The sequence below is a fragment of the Lupinus angustifolius genome, chromosome LG19, assembly GCF_001865875.1.
Source record: "Lupinus angustifolius cultivar Tanjil chromosome LG19, LupAngTanjil_v1.0, whole genome shotgun sequence".
NCBI lineage: Eukaryota > Viridiplantae > Streptophyta > Magnoliopsida > Fabales > Fabaceae > Lupinus > Lupinus angustifolius.
The window spans coordinates 13,877,598-13,899,327 of record NC_032027.1 but is presented as its reverse complement, the minus strand read 5'-3'; the positions used below and the strand labels follow the sequence as shown (position 1 = coordinate 13,899,327).

Below are 21,730 nucleotides of genomic sequence, written 5' to 3'. Positions count from 1 at the left end.
CCTCATAGGTATTCACAAAATTATAAGTTTAGTTTTTAATTAAATTTTTATATATTATAATCTTTTATTATTTTTTTAAGATTATATATCATATATTTTATTATTATTTCATGATAAATTGTACTTATTTGACTATGATCATAAGTTTTTCATATAATAATTATTTTTACACATTTATTATTATAAATGATATAAATATATAATAAAATTAAATATTCGTTGGGTATCTAAAAATACTTACTATCCACAAATATTACGGATTTGAGAATGAGAATAACTACCCGCGCCTGTCCATGCTTACTCTTCTACTTATTGATTCTAAATAAAAGAAATAACCTAAAATAAAAAGGCCTAATATATATAGAAATATTATATACTAATTTCATATATCAAACACTAAAATAACTAGTAGTTAACAACACAATAACTCAATGCTATCTGCTATTGATGAACCTTTTTCCATATATATTTTTATATTTTATAAAGTATTTTATTATATTTATAAAAAGAAGGAACCACCAATCACGCAGTGCAAAGCAACTATTGATGCACGTTCAGTCCCTCTACCTATGATTTTGGAAAAGTTAATATGTTAAATAATATAAAATCATTAACTAATCATACACCATGCCATGCCTAATTATTTTATTTTCAGTGGCCACTTCCCTTTTCTTAAGCCTTCATTTGCTACTTTTATATTTCTTAATCACAAAGCTTGGTCCCTTCCTGACAATTAAGTATGGAATAGGAAACATTTATGTCATATATCAATATTTATATTTCTATACTATTAATAAAAGCAAAACCCAAAATAACTTTTATGGAGTAGTTTATGTTTCCTAATTTCATATTTTATAACTTATAATTTTATTTTATAATTTCTACTTTCATCTTTGTATATAATAATATTAATAAACATTAAATAACTACCGTGAAATATTTTATATAAATTTATATACTAATACTAATAGAAATTAGAAAAACATAAAATAAGTACCCTTGAAATATTTTATGTTTCCCTACTTTATCTTTAATAATTCATAATTTGATGTTTATTTATACTAATAGATAAAAAGATATAAAATAACTTCCACGGATAATTTTAATTTCATGTTTATAAATATTATATATTTGTTAATGTAAATTAATGCATCTTTTTTAATTACCACATCAATTCTTAAACCTCCCATTTTCAAATTGACGTGGCTTTTTGAATGATAAGTGAATTATATTGATTATGACATTAAATTTGAAATATGCTTAAATTATTTAGTCATAACATTTTACTTTCATTTTTAACTTCCTGCATATATTACATGATATTTTTCTTAAATAATATAATGTGAAGATGATACATTCTATATAAAAAATAAGAATACAGGTGACCAGCACGGAGTGCCAGTGGACGCGCTAATTATCTTATAAAAAGAAAAGGAATGTGTATATATATTTCTAATTTTTTTGTGATAATGCTACAAAGGCTATTTGACACTTTTACAACACTATTATACTATGATTTAGCAAATTAAACTGTTGTGTGGGGATCATGTGCTCAACAATTATGTCTCCCTCACAATTTTCACTAGGTGGATGTAGAAGAAAATGACATTTTATTAAAATGTGTTAGTATAATAATATAAAGATTTATTGAATATAAATAAATTAAAATGTTAAATGTTTAATTCTTGATAACAACATTTATTTAGAAGGATAATTGAACACTTTAAACAATATTAATTCTTTAGCCATAGTAAGAAAGTACCTTAATTATAAAAAAACAAGTTAACAATGATTTTATAATATAACAAAAAAGATCACAATTTTTTCTTATAGCAAGTAGCAACACATCTATTTACCTGCATTGATCTCTCAGATTCTTATGGCTAAGTATTATACTTCTTATAGTAAATTACATTAACACTCTATAAGTTTTATAATATTATACAAATTATCTCTTTATTTTTTATTAAAATTTAATGATAATTTATGTAATTTCACTAAAATGTAATTTACTATATTTCTTAATAGTATTTGTTTTTAACATACATATAAATTTATAGATAGAATTCAATACTCAAATACTCATTTCACTTCAACCAACACATTTTTTTTGGTGATCCGGCCAACACATATTGATAGTGGGGTATCAATCTAATTAATTCATAGCCTACTTGATATTATATGAAGACATACTTAAAGACAAATTTTTTAGAGAATCTTCTATCATTATTTTCTTGGTTGGCTTTAAAGTACTGAATCAGAAATGTTATAGATAGAAATAAATACACTTCAATACAACAAAATCATGTATGTGTCATTTACCTAATATTCAAGCATTAATGATATGACAAATCAATTTTCCTATAAAATGAATGCATGTATTGATAATGTATAAATTTTATAGTTACTATGTTATCTATTATTCATGTGTCATCATTATAGACTCTTCAAAAAAGTATTACAAATAAATGATAAATAATGTATTAAATTTATATAAATCTTTGAGTGAAAATTGTAGAAGGGAAAAGTGTCGGCAAAATGAAAGATGGCAACAACCCAGATAGTGCAAAGTAAGAGTAATCATTTTCAATTTTTTATATAAGCAAATTGTACTAAAAGCGGCAGAAATGGTGTTGACAGAATATATGGGAAAGATGAAGATATAATCCTTTTAGAAGCTAAAATAATACAAGTTTTTAGATCATTATACTAATTGGAAAAAACTAAAGAAGTTGAAGCAACTTTAGAATAAAACCAAGACCAAAATCTTACTTGGATCAAATCCAAAATATGTAGTTGATTGCCTTATCAAAAAAAATCAGTTCATTCTTCATAATCCATTTAGATTAAAACATAGTATCCTCCACAATTTTGCCCCATTTATATTCGATCTAATCACATCATGTAAAACTAACACTCACCAATTGAGGTACAAGCAGAGACTTGTAACCAACCATTTGCAATTATTGATGCTCTTTTTATCACCTTCCTTTTCAAATAAAAAAACACTGTATATCACACCCAAAAAAAAACATCCTATAGCTATAATATTACATGAAAAAGGATTTTATATAATAATTTTGTTTTTCTTAAACTCTTTTTATTTTGTTTTATTTATTTATCAGTTAATTAACTTATTTAATAACTTCCAACTTCAATTATCTATTCCATCTGTCCTTATTGTTCGGGTAAGGAATAAAGTTACTTCCCTTTGTCACCATTTTTTGCATTAAAATAACTTTCCCTATATTTATATTCTTCTTCTCTGTAAGTTGTAGTTAGGTTGACACCCTTTGCGTCCGTTTTTAATATATTTTTGCTTATAAAAAAAAACTTTATTTACCTTTGAAAGCAAAGATCAGACCCTACATGAAAGAGGAAAAGGTTTTGAAAAATGATAAATTATTTACAACAAAAACTTCACAACCTGTGAAAATAGAATCACAACTACAACAACATGCTAACCCTACCCATACATTTTGAAGGTGACTCAATGTCTATTAAGTGTAGAAATCATCAAAGCAACACTTGTGTTGATCTCTCAAAAAAATAAAATAAGAACTATTGCAAAGCAAATAGTGGATCTTGAACAATACTCTTAAAATGTTGTTTCTGTATCAAAGAGGGTGATTAAAAAGAGAGTTCCAAGTACAATTATTCACATCCTCATCTTCTAGTTCCAAACTATTATTGATCTGAAATGGCTTCCATAAATCCTCCACCACCTTGGATTCTAGAATAGGACTCATTGATACCTCTAATGTCTCACACAAATAATGATTTTCATCAAATAATTCAATACCATAGCCTCTTAGAGATGTCATAAAATTGTCTTCAAAACCCTCCAACTTCTCAGATTTTGATATAACACCATCTTTCAGCCAAGGGAAATCAAACACTCCAAAAGCCAAGTTCACATTAGAATCCCAAAAATCTTCTTCATTGTCCTTCATGAAACTTATCACAAGATCTCTCTTTTTTGCATTGTTGTTAGTCTCAAAAGAAAACCCTACAATCTCATTCCCACCTTTATCTTCTCTTGCTCTCTTCTTCTTCTCCTGCTCCATTCTTTCACAACTTCATCATATCATTTCTGTTAAAGGAAGATTCATATACAATGTTGCAGTATTAAGATGTGATCATCATAACTTAAAAACAAAGAAAAACACAGCTATGCACATTCATCATAATCTCAAATTAGATCACACTACATATATGGAAAATAAAATAAAAGACAATTTACCATAAAAAGTAATCAACAAAATCTCTTTTAGTTAATGTGACAAACAAAAATATTGAAGAAAGGATTGATACAATTTTCAAAATGATTATATCATACCTATGAATCTCTCATATGATGAGTCTTGAGGCTGAGGGACAACTAGGGACTTACGAGGTACATATATGAACATGTATATATATATAGAACGATGTTCTATCGTGTGAGAAATGAGAACATTTAATATGAATCATGGTACTTTATTTGAAGGGTCAAAATTAAAAGATATATGCACATGACTATCATCTGATCAATAACTAACTTTTAATCATAACCATCTATGATTAGTTATAACACTCATATTTATTATTCTCACAATTTTTATATAAGAACTATTCTCAATTTTTAGACCCATGTTTATTATTCTCATAAAAAAGTGATTGTGAGCTTTACAAACAAACAATGATTTATTATCTCAAATCATGTCCCAAAGTCTATCTCGCATCACTAAAAAATATGGGTTGGGACAACAAACTCTTGTTTTTTTTTACGCACATGGTACGCCATTTTAAGGCCCAACTTACATGAGAAAGCATGCACACATGCAGACACGTACCATATACCACATTTGTTTCATTTCACAATGGAAATGTTAGATAAAGGTCATGTCCTCTTTTTCCGGTTCTAATTTTGGTTAAGGAAAGATTACAAACACACAAATATCACAAGGCAGTGAAAGGGGTTTTGTGAGCCAATCACGTTTTACATCATAGTTTTGAGGTAACTTCATTTAGGCATGTACACCATTTTTGGTTTCTGTTTTTGTGCCTTTTAGTTATACTTTCTAGTAAAATATTTGGTATTAAGCTCATTTAATTCATTCTTGGACCAAAGTGCATTCTCATATTCCCTCATTATTTTAGTTTTTCATTACTTATCACATGCTCATTATTGCTTGTTGCTTCTACGTTTCATTGCAACAAATAAGTGTTGAAAGATATCTTATGTGATGCTTGTCATAAAAAAGGAAGTCTAGTTTAAAATTCCAAAAAAAAGGAAATTTCATCATCTAGACCTTTGTAACTTTTGCGTATGGATCTATTTGGTACCCGTGCTATCAGAAGTGACCATGAAGATGAATTCGAGAACAAATAATTTAGAGTTTGTTATGAAGAAAATGACATTTCTCAATTTCTCTAAGTTCTTCAAATGAGGATGTTTCCTTGTCCATAAGGTGAAAGACAATATCTGTAACTGTAAAGTATTATTAGCACACCTAAGGAGGGAGCCATGGCAAAAATGTAAACAACAAAGCATACAGAAGAAGTGGAACTATTTCACACAAATCAGATGGACCAAACTAAACTGCATACAACAGTAGTTCACTTCATCCCTCCCAACTATCTCTAGATATCTACACAAACCAAAGTTGATACTTTTAACACTTTCTGCACAGCTGATAAAATACAATCATGTTATTTACAGCTCACTAACACCGAGTTTATGACGTGCATGAGAAGGCGGGTCGTGCTTGCTTCCGCAGGGGAGGTAGTTGATAAAGTCCGATGATGGCTCAGCGTCTGGTATACTTGATCCAATATTGGCCGCACGTGAGCTGAAATCCTTGGATCTACTGGATTTAAAGCAGCAGCAACATCTGTCATCCATGCCAATTTTCTGGGAGTCTCGGTAGTAATGTCACAGGATAATTGCTGTAGAAGAGACAGAAGTACTCCCTGGCTTAATGGTAATGGTACCATTGTCAAGATACCAGCTAAATCAACCTGGTCATGAAAATGTATGAAGTTAAATGTTAGCTACATTGAATTCGTCAGATATAATCATACAAAGTACAAAATGTATGCATTGACCAATAACACTATTGTAGGAACTTCAAATGATTTTCAAATTTGATATTGCATGCCTAATATTTTTTGGTAAGTTTTAGACCTTGAAATTTACAATTTTACAAAAGGCAATAAAACCAAGTACCTAACAGTTATATAAAACTTACCTAAAATTATTCAGTTGGCTTTTATACACCACATGAAAAATTATTCCAAATATAGAATTATGTTTTCCACTCCTTATAGTTCAATTTAAAAAAAAACCAAGCTAATCTTTCACTATTTTGCGTGTTTTTCGTCGTTTTGATTAGTTGTTCATAAGCACCATTCCTAACAAATACAATTGTGAGTTGTAACTCAAGTAGAAAAAGACAGATACAATTAGCATACCTGAGAACATAACCAAGAAACTATCGAAACATTACTCCTATGAAGGGCTCCAGTAAATGCTTCCTCAAACTTGCCCTCACTTATCAACCTTGATAGTTCTTTGGTAGGATCCTCAGTCTGTCAAGAGCATGTGATTAATATAGTAATATACGGTCATTAAAAATAGGAAGATAGGGGAATGACAAAGAAACATACCATCTCATGTAAGCCATTGTTGATTTGTGTTACAAAGGTATCTGCAGCTATTTTGGAATTAGCCGCAATTTCTATAAGTTTACGCTGGCCTTCAGTCAATTCCCCACTCAAAGTTTGAGTGATTGATGATGCTGAATTAATTGTTTCCTGCGAAATCATAGCACTACATATTGAGTATTCAGATATGATAAGTCAGACGTTCAAGAGACAAAGGCCAGTAGTATATTACGGCCACTTGATAGTGAACCAAGATTCCCAAGAATGAACCGAAATTCAAGCCTCTTGTAGACATGTATATGTAAATAAATATTACTGAACTTCTTGCCCGGTTGTGACTGATGAGAAATGAAGTAAACTTATTATTTCCAAAATGATTTACTCAAAGAAAATCTTTTTCTCATTTATAGAAATCATAATTTTAGGTAAGAAAATGTATTATGAAAGATCACATTCTAAATTATCCATTCAAAAAATTAAATACAAAATGAATTTAAATCCTATTCGTACATCAATCCAAGGATCGTAAACTTTTCAGAGCAATGAGAATTATTTAACATATACTACAAATCTCTTCAAATTTCATCTGATTAGTGCCATGTTACTTTTCACCACTAACAATATATTTGCCAATCAAGGAAACATAAACAATAAAGTGCAAAACAAATTGATAGAAAGGCAAAAAGAATCTCTGATGTCGGGAAAAACAACATTAAAAGAATTCACATTATCTGTGTTTTAAAAACAAGCATTCTGCACGTACTCTCAAAGTCATGGCCAAAGGAGAATGAGTAGAATCATATTGCTGTAGAATAGCAGTCGTGTGCTTTGTAAGTCCATTATGAAATGTGACATTAATTTGCTCAAACATAGCTTTGCAAGACTTCTCAAATGCAGGAACAATTGAACCTTCCAAACTAGTCCGAAGTGCTTCCTACAAAGAACAGCACAAATAGAAACGATTAACCAAACAATTGCAACTAATTCCAGACCATTCATGATGCAAACAATAAAATAAACCCAAAATATGATGCTAACTTGAATTACACTACATATGAAATAAGATATTGCAAATATGATAATACCACAAAATGAAGTCCAGAAAACTGCAAATACAAGCTCCGGAAAATCGGCATTAAATAATTAAACTTTGAGAAAGTAAGATTGAACATTAGCTAGAAACATAACACAGTAAATCTTGGCTTAAACCTAGGCAGTGGATCGCACGCAATAGCGGAGGTTGCGGACGTTGCCGTCCTTCCCCGTGAAGGAATGGTGCATAGCGGTGCGGTAGGACAGACCTCACTTACAAAATTTACCGAGGAAATTCTCAAATTTCACTGCCTTCTCTTGAAAACACAATGCCCCAAGTCATGTGAAGCTGCAATGGTCCCCCATATATACACATGCTTGATATAAGGCTATAAAAGGCTAAGACAAACTCCATAGAACTCTTAGCATTGATTTAAGGCATTAAATATTAATTAATAATTAATACAAATTATTCATCATTTTTCTTCTTTTTGGGAGACGTTTATACTGCTATCACATGAACACATCTTATTTTTTACAAAGAACATGCATATATCAAGTTAGATCACTATTCAGGTTATGAACGAGATGTCCTTGGATGACCAATACACTTGCAGGCCACCGATATTATATTTGCACATTACAGTGAAGCTGATACATAAAGCACAGGCTGACGGGCAGAAATTCATACTCGACATGATAACAAGTAGGAAAATAATTGCAAACGGAATTTTCAAATATATCGTGGGTATTGACTATATGCTAACCTGAAGAGCTTGCTTGCCAGTAGTATGAAATTGTGTTTGTATCTGCCTAGCCACTGTAGCTTCAAGTTTTGAACTAACTGATTTTTCTAGTTGATTCAGTCCCTTCTCTCCCACCCCCTTCTGCAGAATTTAAAGCATAACCTCACTCAGAAATATTGAAACAGAATACATCTTCACTTAAAGCAGTGACGAAACATTAGGCAAAAATTGTAGTATCAAATTACCATATAGAGCAGAAAATTATGTCAGGTGGTAAACCATAACTGGCAGTTTGCAGACTTAATTTTTCGATATAAAACTTGAGTTTGCCATGACTTTTGTTATTTATTTGAAGTTTGCGATGACTTTTTTTATTAACAGTTTACGATGACATTCAGCTACTCTATATAGTAGTCTCTGAAAGATCATAATTTGTCATGTGATGCCACCATTCAGAATGGGGATCCCCCAAGCAAATTAACACCCGAAAAAGTACAGTAACCACACTTAAGCTATGTTTGAACAGAAGAACTTTCAAATGTTGAAATTAATTCAGACCTGGAATGACTCCATGATAGCAGATGATACTGTTTTCTCGACACTTTGACTAACAGAACGAGCAACAGTTGATCCAATTGAAGATATTTCCTTCTTGATGATTTTCTCCAGTACAGTTGTCATATCCTTGTTTACGTAATTGGAGATCAAGTTTGTTATTTGCTGTGTACAGTCTTGCTCTAACTTCTCCTGCTTCGCATTTTCTTCTTGTAAGCGAGCCCACAAAGCATCGGTGTTAGCCTTGACAACTTTCTCCATGCTCCGAACTAAGGATCCTTCTAATCTTCGGCCTTCCTTGGTAACTGGGGCGGAAACCATCACATTCATCTGCTTTTGCATTTCTTTCTGCATGCTTAATAACTGTAAAATATAAAATGAAGGAGATCAAGAAACAAAAACATTCTAAAGTGGCTCAGTGGGTGACACACGTATATAAGAGAGACAGAACAGCATAACAGAATTAAAAACAAAATACGCCTAATAAGGGTAGACTATGGTTTTCATAAGTATTATATAGGACGGGTGAAGAGAAAGTGACATTATGATAAAATTCAGCAATTAAAAAATAATACCAATCTCATCGACTATTAAATAATGTAACCATAAAACCATGGTGCTAATAAAGACAAGGAACATGTTGCTTATCCATGTTTTAGAATAACTGAAAAGGAATAAAGCTGAGAGACATATATAAGAAAGAAATGAAGGTAAGGGATCAGGCTTCATCACAAGACATTTCCATTCGATTTTCGAGCTGCATATGTGACATGTTGTATGGTATGCTTATCCCCAAATAAGAATCAGCACACCGTGTCTTCACTAAAGCCTACAGAAACTTCCATAACGTTTGTCGGGGAAACAAGCATTCTGTCCCAAATTTTATTACAAAAAATATAATAAAAAATCATTTTAACACGAAGGTTATGTAGCAGTAAATGATTATGCTAGATAACAATTAATTATGATCTCAGAAAGAATAGCACTACCAAAACCAATGCCTATTTTACAAATTTTAAATATATGCGAGGTACACACTGTTAAACAAATCCAGCAAAAATTAAAGAAAACTTCAGATGTAAATAGATAACCTGGCTCATCATCTCTTGCATAGTAGATAACTGGGGTAAAGCAGCTTCGATGGACGAGCCACCTGAATTTCCACCTTGATTGTTTGATGAATCTGTTGAGTTAAAAGGACTGACAGAAGGAGATGCACCAGACACTTGAGAATTTTTGCCTTTGTGTCTTTTACCTTTCGCAGCAGGTGCTGGAGACTGCAAATTAGCAGCCACAGTTTCTGATTCACCAATGTTCACAGGCACATCCTTACTCATGTCTTGAACTTCTTCCTCGATAGTGTTAGAAATTTGATCAGGAACATCAATAGTCTTGATACTATCAGCCTGACGAAGTCCCTCGGCATTATAAGCCTCCCTGGCCATCTGAATGCCCAGATCAGAGGCCTGAGAATAGAATAATTTCTCTTTTTTCTCAGCAACATCGGTGTAAGAGTCCCTGTCTCTGACGTACTCAGTATTTTCTTCATTGGAACCTGTCTCACCTACAACTTTAACCTCTACTTCAGAGTTTTCTGCATCACCATGAGCAATCACATCTTGAACATTCATACCTTGAGAAGTTTGGGGATTCTCAGAAGATAAAGCAGCTTTGGAGAATATCTCAGATGGAGTTACCAAATGAGTTGGGTGTTTAAAGGTTGTTGGGGAATTAGAAACCACCAAGACATCATTTTGTACAAGTCCATTCTTCTTCAAACTGTCACCCGATGCAAGCACATCAGCCATATTATCTTTTTCAGATTCCACTCTCCGTTCAGCTGAAGGCTCAAGTTTTGTCTGCTCACTGTTGGGGTCACCATTTGTTGAACTAGTCTCTAAATTATTTGATGAACCTTTGAAACCAGATAACTTATGGGACAATCTTGGACTCGGAGGATGGGGAGGTGGAGAAGATTGGATGTGTTCAAAACCATTATGAGAAGGCAAATCATTGGGCTTGGTTTCTATATCCGAAGTAGAAGCTTCAGGAAGACAAGAAATATCTGAAGAAGACAAACTTATAGGAAGGCTTACAACGGGGACACTTTCAGAGTTGCTAGAATGAACTTGTGGCTTATTTCCCGTTTCCAGATTAGAAGATTCATTCAAAGCATTAGAGGAACGAGATAGATTGAGTTCTGATTTTTCTAGTTCAGCATTGTCCAGGAGCGGAGGCAAACATTGTGACAAATTGAGTGCATACTGTTGAATAGCTTGTGTTTGGACACAGTATACCTGTACAATATGCTCTCCATCCGGTAAACCATCACTGGTACCAGTAAGACTTAAAATGGGCATCGTGACGGTGAACTCAGCAATGTAATCCATGCGAGTGGCAGTAGGATTCGATCCATACTCTATGTGAACAGCATATATTGTATTTTTCTTGGCATTTGCTAACAGAAACAAACCGGCGCGGGGCAATGCTACAACTTGATTAAAGAATGCATCCTCTGGGTTGGCTTCAGAAGAACTTCTTATATCTAAAGTCTGAACACAACTCCATGACTCGGAATCACTAGGCAATAACCAGCCTTCCTCATTGTCAGAGACCCATATCTTCACTTCCTGGTTTAGTGGCCCCTGCAGTAAAGGAAAAATACATGGAACAATATTAGTTTATAAATGACACAAGGGGGGTCCTGGATACCACTTTGAGCAGACATGAATAATGGTCATTCTGCATAACAAATTAGTACAAAAGCACCCACAAGTGAAGCATAATCATATACTGTGTTTCTAATAATGGGAAAGACTAGAAGCATATACCGCTGTAATAAGAACGATGTGATCAGGGCGGTGAGGAGCAGTCAAGAATGTCACATAATTAACAGGTTCGCCATCATGTGGTCTTATGACAGCAAGTGGAGTTGCATTACGTTCTTCCCATATCTTCACCTGTTGATGAGAACAAGTAATAACTTCAATATGCAATACAATGACTTGAACCAATCATCCCCCCTTCTCCCACCGTATTGAAAGAAAAGATCATATTAATTGTCTCACAGATTCCAATAGTGTGAAATTCGAAGACAAAAATATACAAAGCAACAGATCAAGGCAAGGAGAGAGAGTCAAATGCAGACCGTGCCATCTTCCGATGCAGAAGCTAATCGACTCTTCATCCATTGGCACATTGACAACTCAGTGATATTTCCATCATGATTGCCAACAAGTTGCACCCCATCAATCAACTTATCAATGGAACATTTAAGAGGCTCCTCTGCAGAAAAAGTTTCACCTTTACCAGCTTTCATAGTGTCAACTTTGAGGATACGGTTTCCAATAGCAACCATTAGAATCTCCTGTTAGTCAACTCCAATTGGTGAGGAAATTTTTTATAGGTCTTAGCACAAATTGGAAGATAATAAACTTAAGAATAGTTGCTCTTACTTGTTTGTGCGGATGCCAGCAAACTCGCGGATGAACTACTTCACTCTCTCCTAATATTTGAATGGCTGTAATAACTTTTGCAGCAATTTGAGGCTTGTCTTCATCATCAGGGCCCTCATTGATCTTCCACACGAAAATTCTCCCATCAGTACTGGCACTGTGAACACACGAGTAAATTCAAGATGGAATATGATTAATAAACATAAGTTTACTGCATGAAAAATGTTAGAACAAGAAGTAGAAAAAGGATATTTACCTGGCCAGCAGGTGAAGATCTTCAGCGAAGAAAGCCATGTCTGTTACTTTCTGCATAAAAAGGTCATATACATAAATTGAAGGGGAACATAGATTGAAAAGTGAATAAATGGATACAAAAATTATCACATCTGAAATGTGTTATCTACAGGAAACTCATTTAAGAGGTAGAAAACACTTCACATGTTGAAAGGTTGTGATTACAAGAAATGAGCAATCATGGGAGAACAGCTACCAAGATAACTCATACAGTGGTTACAGAAAGAGCATCTACAGTTACATATTACTCTAAAATTTTAGGAGCTTGATATCAACAACTGCACAAACCAACCCAATTGAAAGAAAGGACACAACCCAATGTGAAGGAAAGAACAGCAGAAGCAAGTCAAAACAATCTCTTCCAAATATCTATCAGCACTCATGCCATCATGTGTTTGTACTATATCTTGCCTTACTTCAAGACCCTATTAAAACTCGGGGTGAAAAACTTAAATCAAGAGAAGGCAAACGTATGAAATCCTGAATAACATAAAAGCATAAAACCTAATAGTCCCATATTAATTTAAACTTTTCCTTGGTGAAAATTACTCACAAATTTATAAGAAAAATGATTAAATATTGTGTTTTTTATGGTCACAAAGGCAGTGCGGGTAGCATGTATGGGCTGTGTTTTCAGCCCCCAAATCAGGTTTACATGCCCTGAAACGTGATTTTCTCACCTTTCAACATGTTTGGAAAATTTCCCTTTGCTTTTTCAAAAGTGATTTGGGGGTTCAAGAGTATTTTGGGAGAAACAACTCTATCTACCTTTTGCATTTAGTGGATGAAATCCAAACACAAATCACTTTACTTCAAACTCAACTTTAATCAAAACCAATTTCATCCAAAATCACGTTTTACAAATGCTCGCCCAAAGACAAGCAGTGATTATTGTGAAAAGAATACAACTTTGTGATAGGGAACTGAAGCTCATATCAACCTTGCTAATACGAACATGGGCTAATAAAACACATCATGCTGACACAATAATGTTGAAAACATCAAACACTAAAAGGAGTCTATTACTACACTCAATCACTGAGACAATGCATCAATCCCTTATGGCACAAAGAAGCCAAATCTGACTAAACAAACGGTTTTTTAAGAAGAACACAGATCCACCACCTAAATTACTACACTCTAATCATTACTACAAAGGCATGAAAATCAATATCACAATCAAATTCACCCCAGAAACAACATATATAGAGAAACACCAGTGTGAAAAACAACCAACCTGAGTATGACCTCTAAGCAAATATCTCAATGCAGTATTGATATTCAGCACCCGGATAGCACCAAGTTTGAGTCCATAACAAATATAACTCCTATTGACCGCAATTTGACGACCGAGCATGAGGCCAGGGTCAGATGCATACTTGGTAATAGGAGTGACTTCAAGCTGAGGCTGCACCTCACCTGGCAGCTTAAAATCAATGTCATAAACAACATTCTCTCCAATCAAACGCCGCCCCCTCGGAAACTTAGTACTCAGCATCCTAGCTGCTGCAGTTGATGACTGAGGGCTCACAGGTGAAGGCAATGGCACCACTGCAGGGCTTGCAGGCATTGAAAATTCATTTGATGAAGGTGCTGCTTGGTACAAAACAGGTGAATCATGGTTAGAGGGAGGGTTTTGAGTGCCCAACATGGCCATAAGCCTTGCACCACTTGTAGTGTTGGGGTTTGGTGATGAAGGAGAAGGTTGAGGGGGTTGAAAGATTGGTCTTTGAGGAACATTCATTTGATGAAGATGCTGTTGTTGTTGTTGCTGTTGCTGTTGTTGAAGGTTTGGATATGGAAAAAAGTGAGGGTTATGAAAAGGGTATGTGCCAGTAGGTGGAGGGTAAGAAGAAGAAGGAGATGGGAATGAAGAAGGTGGAAGTGTAGAAGGAGAAGGTGAAGGGAATGAAGGAGAAGTGTTCAAATTTGTTGGATTTGTTACTGTTGTTGGATTGAAAAGCTTATTCAGATCAAAATGGGGTGTTTGTGTTTGTATATGTTGTTGATTTTGATTCCCAGGAAAAGCCATAAACTTTGATGCAAAATCAAAGGAAAAATTGAAACTTGGGAATGAATAATCAAAAAGATGAAGATGGGGTGCTACCAAATAACAGATCCGGTTGATGCTGATTTAATGAGATCTGAATATTTGGATTTTTTGTGTGTGTTGAACTTCTACTTCGTACTATGTTCTTTCTTTCATCGTAGAGTGTTTAGCAATAAAAAAATGTTTTTTTTTATAAAAATAATAATAATTGATGGTTTTTAGTTTTTACACAGAATCTCTTCATGTGATTATTACTCTCTTCGGTCTCCTTTGCTATGAACAAAATAAGTAGATATAAGACTTTAGTGAAAATTCATGTAAAACGAAAGGTTAATCAGCAATTTATGATTTGGCACATTACTCTAATTTAGAACATGACTAATAATAAAAATAGAATAAAATATCTTCTGATATAATAATAAGATGATATATATTATTTGGGTATATTAATGCAATCTTTATTAAGAGACATGACCATTTGGACTAATGTTTGTGGACCTCACAAATATTCTTTTTTTAGTTTGTTTCTATCTCTTTTCCTTCATATTTTATTGTAAGCTCTCATATGAATAGCCCCTAGAAAAAAAGAATTATTGTATGAGTCAATTGATAGTGATACAATGTCAATTATTATTTTTTAGATCTATTGTTAATTTTTTTGACTAGGGTCTTTCTTTATTAATATAAGTTGGTTTTTGTTTTGTTTTCCATATGTATGCCGATACTAGAGATAATCATGTTTGAGCCGGGAACATTCACAGGTATATCCCAATGGACATTTTTCATCTAGATGACTCGAACCCGAGACCTTACTTAAGGAAAATCAAGCATGTACCACTTGAACCAGAACTGTTGGTATCAAGAAATCAATTCGAATGAAAAAGAATGAAATTGTGACATGTGAGAGTTTTAACTCTTTAAATTAAGGTAATACTTAAATGGGAAGAATAAATTCTTAACGGTTCAATCCACCTTCAACAAATCAAATCATCATAGTTTCCCTTCACAAAAAATACCAAACAGCCTACACCTTGAACATGATAGGTAATGGCCCACAAAAGGTAGAAAATTTATAGAAAGAAATGACTTAGTGGAGCTACTATATATACTTCAATTTAATAAGTAAAAAATTTGATTTTTTATTTTTAAAGACAATATTTTAGTAAATAGATAAATTGAACCAAACTGTATTTATTCAATTTTTATACCTTAAAATAGCATGAAACAAACTAAATTAAATTATCTTATTTTTATTGGTTTGAATTCTTATCCTTCAAAATAAAACCAATCAATTTATACCATTACACACCCCTAAACCCACGCATTACATGGTTTTAATGTAGTTGTTTTAAAATCAAATTATATTAAAATGCAATTACATTAACTATATATATCACAATTAGATCAATTGTTTCATAATTATATTTTCTTAGTATTTATTTAGAATAATACTTGTTACACACATATAACATGCACTCAACTCAAACATGTAAAATGTTAGCTTGTCATACACTAAATGTGATATAAATGTAATGTGAATCTTGCAAGTATATGCATGAAGCAATATTTCTTCCTACTTTTAATATTTTGATTTCATAGGCACTCTCCTAGTCATAAAATTCCATGCACCATAGCATTATCAATCATGACCCACACACATTTGTTTCACATCTCTGGGTTGTGGCATCACTTGATTAGGGAAAAGAAAAATCAAACACAAACGAAGGAATATGAGAATTATTTATGATGTGACAGTGCATATTAATACCCCACTTAACACAATTATTAGAGCTAATAAAAGAGTATGATACATGTACCGAAGTAAAAAAATTGATCCAATATCCTTAGGGTCATTTTTTATTTATCCATGTATATTTTATGCCTCCGAAACTTTTAACTTCCTTCTATTACTCTCAGAAAAACTAAATTAGGACTTAGTCCCTAATTTTTTTTATCAACATCCTTGATGAGTAAAGATTATCGAAGTTGTTTTTTCATCCAACCAATAAGAATTGGAACTCTGTTTGATAAAATAGTAATTTTTTGTACTAACGATGATATCCCTTCATCTTATAGGTAAGAAATTAATCTCTTTCGAGGTGTGTGGAACAAGTACAATTACAAGGATGAAACAATTATATTCAGCACAAGAAGAATGAAACAACAGATCAATTAATTATACAAACAATAAATACAGACAAATAATGAGTTTAGGACAAAGAAAACAATGTCAATATCAGACAGAAAACATTATACAGTTATCTAACTTTTATCAATGAACATAGTTGGTATATATCTTGCATATCCAAATCCAAAATAAAGGAAAAGAAAAGAATACATAAAGGACTACACTGAAACAAATAGTATGCAATATAATCTTCACTTCAACTGCAGCAACCTCCACTTGCAGCAACAGGGCCATCCCTACCTCCAGAAGGTCCAGGAATTCCACCATATCCTACTTTTATTCCATGAGACTGCAATCATATAAAATTTATCAGTGTCTTAAGAATTTCTCCTTCAAATTGGAAGAGTATGTTTTTGCTTGTAAAATATCAGGTAGACTGAAATGAAATATCCTACCTATCTTCTATGTTTTTTATGTGAAATTTCCATTTCCATATGTGGTAAAATAGATAAGGTGAATTATGACACCAAGCTAAAAAGGAAGAAACTAACCTCATTTGATACATCAAAAACTCCATCTTGAATCTTTTTGTATATGGTTCCAGCTGTTTTTATGAATGCCTGCAAACAGATAGCGCATGTCAAAACTTCTATATAGATAACGTTCCAACATATTAAACCTATACAGGGATGGAGATACGGGGCGAGCATATGCTTGGACCCCTCCAGCCTCAACTATTTTTTATATAGGTCTCCTATTATATGTTTATATATACTCATTTTTTTCTTGCCTTCTTTAGTTCTATTATTGTTTCACATTCCACACTTTAGAGAAACAATGGGCCCCTCCTCACTCTACCCTTTCCTGGATCCATCCCTGAACCTAAGACATTTCTTGAGGGAGTGAGAAGTAGGGGAACAATGAAGAAAATCGAAGGTAAAGTTAAATGATGTGACTTTTGACCTCTTCAACATTCTGAGCAGTTTTTGCTGAGGCCTCCATGAAGATCAAGCCATGCTCCTTCGCAAACTGCTCACCTTCCTCCGTGCTTACGGCCCGTCTATGAGCAAGATCACACTTGTTGCCAATCAGCATAATTGTCATATTAGCATTTGCATGCTGTCTTGCATCTTCCAACCAGCTGGCTAAGTGATTAAATGTCTCCCTCCTATTGGTAAACACAGGTCAGCATAATCCTCATTGCCTTGTATGAAATAAACCGAACATAATTCTCATATACAACTACATAAACACGCATGCATCAAATTTTTTACACACATCATTCTATAGCCCCACCAAATTCAATAGGCACAAGATATGCATCTCACAAGCAAATAAAAACTCATCTTTCTATTTTCTATTAATATTCTTTTCAAAATATTGATGTTCCTTATGCAGAAAAGCACATCATACCTTCCGTAAAAAATTCTAGAAGTAATTCCACCCACACAAAAGTTTAAATTTAATTATATTGTGTTTAAACAATTTATATATAGAAATAAAAAATCATTTATTAAAATGGTTTAGAAATCATATTTTAAGTAATGGCATTGACTACACCTTTAATAATTTATACAATATGATTTGTAAATAAGATGGAATCTTAAAAGAAATTATTTCTTCATAAATGGAATTAATCAATGTATTTTAGGATTTCAAACAGAATAGAAGTTCAAATTTAATGATACCTGGTTATATCATAGACAAGTAGTGCACCAGCAGCCCCTCTGTAGTAAGACCTTGTAATAGATCTGAAGGATTCTTGACCAGCCTGAAATGTTACAAGGAAATTCTATGGCTCAATATCTGGAACAGCACAATTCATATGACTCGAGCAACTAATAAAGCAGATTTTCCATCACCGGAATCTAGATAATCAATCCAATGGGTCATCCAAATTTTAGCTGAGCACATACATGAACACATACAAATAAAAAGGGCAGCCCAGTGCACAAGGCTCCCACCTAGTAGGATCTATGAAGGATAGATGTACGCAGTCTTACCCCACTAGCAGAGATATTGTTTCTAGGATTAGAACTTGTGACTTCTTGGACACTATGCAACAAACTTACCGTTGCGCCACCGGCTCACCCTATACATGAACACATACAAATGAAACCCAAATTTTAAACTAGCTAGATTATTACAATGGGTAATCCAGAAATGTGGCTTTGTTGTTGATTTATAGACACTAGCCATCTAAAAAGTGAAAGGTATCTTATGGGGTCATAACCACTTGAGAAAATGCCACCACCCCACTCTAACAGCTCAATCATCTGACTCCATATCTCATAACCACTTGAGAAAATGCCTTGAGAAAAACTATCCAACCTCTCAAATAGCCAAAAGTATAGGTATGTGTATATTCATTTTTTCCGACAAATTCATGACTAGTTGAATACAAGGCTTTTTTATCCACAACTGATTAAGTTTCAACAAGGGGAAGATTCTACACTGTGCTTGGCATGAAATTCTTCAGAACAAAGTGATATCAAAGTAATAGCAACAATTATGATAAGACAAAGCATATCAGACTTACTATTACTCAATATGAATCATATCAACATAAATCTATCAAAATAGCCAGTGATTCTACATAGAAAAATGAATATACACATACCTATATCAGATTCTAACAGATTCTAACACACAAAACACTTCAGGGTGGATATACAACCTAAAGGATGAAAGTGCACCCAAGATCCCCTCATTTAAAATGCTCACCACGACCAATTACCAATTCTTAAAAATGAAAGACAATAAAAAATGTTCCACAGATCTCTAGATTTGAACTAGTTCGTTTTATGAGCAAGTTTAGGAAAGGGTGAACGAACCGTATCCCATATTTGCAACTTGATAGGCTTATTATCAATAGTGATCATCCTGGCCCCGAATTCAACACCAATGGTCAAATCATGGACAGGTTGAAAGCGCTTGTCCGTGAATTGAAGTAGAAGACATGACTTTCCAACTCCTAAAGAAGAAAAACAAAGGCAACATGATTCAATTTCTCCACATCAACTACTACCACTAATACCATGTTTAAACTATAGTTTAACTCAACTAAACAACAACCGTTTCTTCACTTCCACTCGAATCATGGATTGAAACCCAAAATCATGTGCAAACTATAATCCAAACATGTTATTACACAACATACAAGGTAAAATACACATAGATAAAACCAAAAGAAACAATTTATATCATACAAGCGTTTCCATAAGTAGAATCAGAACAAAGGGAACCAACACCTTGATCTCTAAACCCATCATCTTAATCGTAAAATCAAATCATTAGCTTAAAAATTCTCAACAAACAAAAGAAACATAAAACAAATCAAATCCAATCAAGAACAGAAACTGGGCAAGCTCCGTATGAACCAAGCACCAGAATTTCCATTTTTTGATTTGATAAAAATGTAATTAGTAAATCAATATGAAATTGCACTTGTCAACCCGAATATAAGAAACCCAGATCAGAAAAAGGGGATAATTGAAATTACCGGTGTCACCGATGATGATATACTTGAAGAGGTAAGCATATGACATTGTATGTGATTTTTGTTTATATGGGCACCAATCAAATGGAGTAAAGTTTAGATCTTTTCGATTTCAATCTCAAATATAAGAATTGAAAAGAAGGGCACAGAGAACGCGATGAAGAAAGTGGGATGAAATGAAAGCCCCAAAGAGAGAGAAAGTCAAAATCAATTATTAAAAAATGTTATAAACATTTCATTCCTTTCACTTTCTTCCTTCTTCCCTAAGATATTTTAAATAAGTGCATGCCCACACTGTTCTAAACATCTACGCTTATATGTGTGGATGGGAAGATACATTTATCTATTATAATCTTATTTTAAGTTATCTAATCTATTCATATTTAAGTTTAATAGATAGATTCTAATTTAATTTTTCTATGATTCTATTTTCATATATTTAAATTGACATTTTCATTTGATTTTTTATTGGGATTAAAAATACTATTAAATAAAATTATTATTTTAAAAATTATTGTACTAATAAAACATTTTTAAAATTACCTTTTAACATAACTTTTTTAAAAAATATTTTCTAATGTGAATTTTTATTTATTTAAAAAAATGTGATTTCATGAATTTAAAAAAATTGGAATGTTTCACAAGTATACGACATTTAAGGTTTTATTTGTAAAGTTTAAAAAAAATACTTATAGTGTAATATTTATATATTATCGTATAAAAATTTATGTATAATCACTACATCATCGACAATTCATTTGAATTAATTTTTTTGAATAATCAATGATGAATAAATAGATGATAGGTGATACAGTGATAGAGTATAAAATTCATTTATTATCAGTACATACATTTTTTCTCATATTTATATATGTTATGTACTTAAGAATAAACTTTTAATATTAACTACATTCACATGTCCTATAATTTATATCAATTTAATAAAATATTATAAGTGAGAGTGAGAATCATAAATAAATTTGATTGAATTTAATTTTCTTCAATATTAAATGAAACTGAAAAGCAAATAACATTTATTTTTTGTTTTTTTGTTTTTCTGATGAATTGAATATCTATCCAAAGTGATATATTTATGGATATCCATTGGATATAACAGATTCATTCAAATTCACTCATTAATAAAATTATCCATCAAAATCCATCCATTTAAATACATTAACTCTAATGAATAGATTTGGATGAATTTAATTTTTTTGGATTTGGATAGATTCTGGATTGTGAATAATTTTGTCACCTCATAATATAGATATTTTCACAACATATCGAAATCTAAGAAAATTATATTTACTCATATCTATCCAT

The 21,730-nt window shown here is 32.5% G+C and overlaps 3 protein-coding genes across 4 annotated transcripts; all 3 read right to left on the bottom strand.

Moving 5' to 3' along the window:
- On the bottom strand, positions 3,408-4,396 carry LOC109334119. Its single transcript, XM_019569688.1, has 2 exons — positions 4,340-4,396; positions 3,408-4,093 (listed from the first exon to the last, which is right to left on the bottom strand). Exon 2 carries the CDS (start codon positions 4,065-4,067, stop codon positions 3,618-3,620), a length of 450 nt encoding a protein of 149 aa, XP_019425233.1. The 5' UTR covers positions 4,068-4,093; positions 4,340-4,396; the 3' UTR covers positions 3,408-3,617.
- Positions 5,421-14,957, bottom strand: LOC109334357 (enhancer of mRNA-decapping protein 4-like). 2 transcript variants are annotated; one of them, XM_019570090.1, is made up of 13 exons: positions 14,361-14,957; positions 13,968-14,330; positions 12,693-12,742; positions 12,437-12,593; positions 12,130-12,348; positions 11,813-11,941; positions 10,073-11,626; positions 8,985-9,344; positions 8,448-8,567; positions 7,412-7,582; positions 6,652-6,798; positions 6,457-6,573; positions 5,421-6,003 (listed from the first exon to the last, which is right to left on the bottom strand). In XM_019570090.1, the coding sequence occupies exons 1-13, from the start codon at positions 14,760-14,762 to the stop codon at positions 5,695-5,697; spliced, it is 4,098 nt and encodes a 1,365-aa protein (XP_019425635.1). In that variant the 5' UTR covers positions 14,763-14,957; the 3' UTR covers positions 5,421-5,694. The 2 variants fall into 2 exon arrangements, with proteins under 2 accessions (XP_019425635.1, XP_019425634.1); XM_019570089.1 differs by having other exon boundaries at positions 13,968-14,957.
- LOC109333610 (ras-related protein RABB1c-like) lies at positions 16,937-20,628 on the bottom strand. The gene is made up of 6 exons (XM_019569127.1): positions 20,411-20,628; positions 19,743-19,882; positions 18,597-18,679; positions 17,872-18,076; positions 17,460-17,528; positions 16,937-17,257 (listed from the first exon to the last, which is right to left on the bottom strand). The coding sequence occupies exons 1-6, from the start codon at positions 20,454-20,456 to the stop codon at positions 17,165-17,167; spliced, it is 636 nt and encodes a 211-aa protein (XP_019424672.1). The 5' UTR covers positions 20,457-20,628; the 3' UTR covers positions 16,937-17,164.

Excerpts from the sequence above, each read along its gene's own strand:
- LOC109334119 (XM_019569688.1), bottom strand. The coding sequence starts at position 4,067 with ATGGAGCAGGAGAAGAAGAAGAGAGCAAGAGAAGATAAAGGTGGGAAT.
- LOC109334357 (XM_019570089.1), bottom strand. The coding sequence starts at position 14,762 with ATGGCTTTTCCTGGGAATCAAAATCAACAACATATACAAACACAAACA. Across the intron at positions 11,627-11,812 it reads ACATCGTTCTTATTACAGCG|GGGCCACTAAACCAGGAAGT; the intron begins GTATATGCTTCT and ends CCTTTACTGCAG. Across the intron at positions 6,799-7,411 it reads CTTTGGCCATGACTTTGAGA|GAAACAATTAATTCAGCATC; the intron begins GTACGTGCAGAA and ends ATGATTTCGCAG.
- LOC109333610 (XM_019569127.1), bottom strand. The coding sequence starts at position 20,456 with ATGTCATATGCTTACCTCTTCAAGTATATCATCATCGGTGACACCG. Across the intron at positions 17,529-17,871 it reads CTGCTCAGAATGTTGAAGAG|GCATTCATAAAAACAGCTGG; the intron begins GTCAAAAGTCAC and ends ATCTGTTTGCAG. Across the intron at positions 17,258-17,459 it reads TTTTTGATGTATCAAATGAG|TCTCATGGAATAAAAGTAGG; the intron begins GTTAGTTTCTTC and ends ATATGATTGCAG.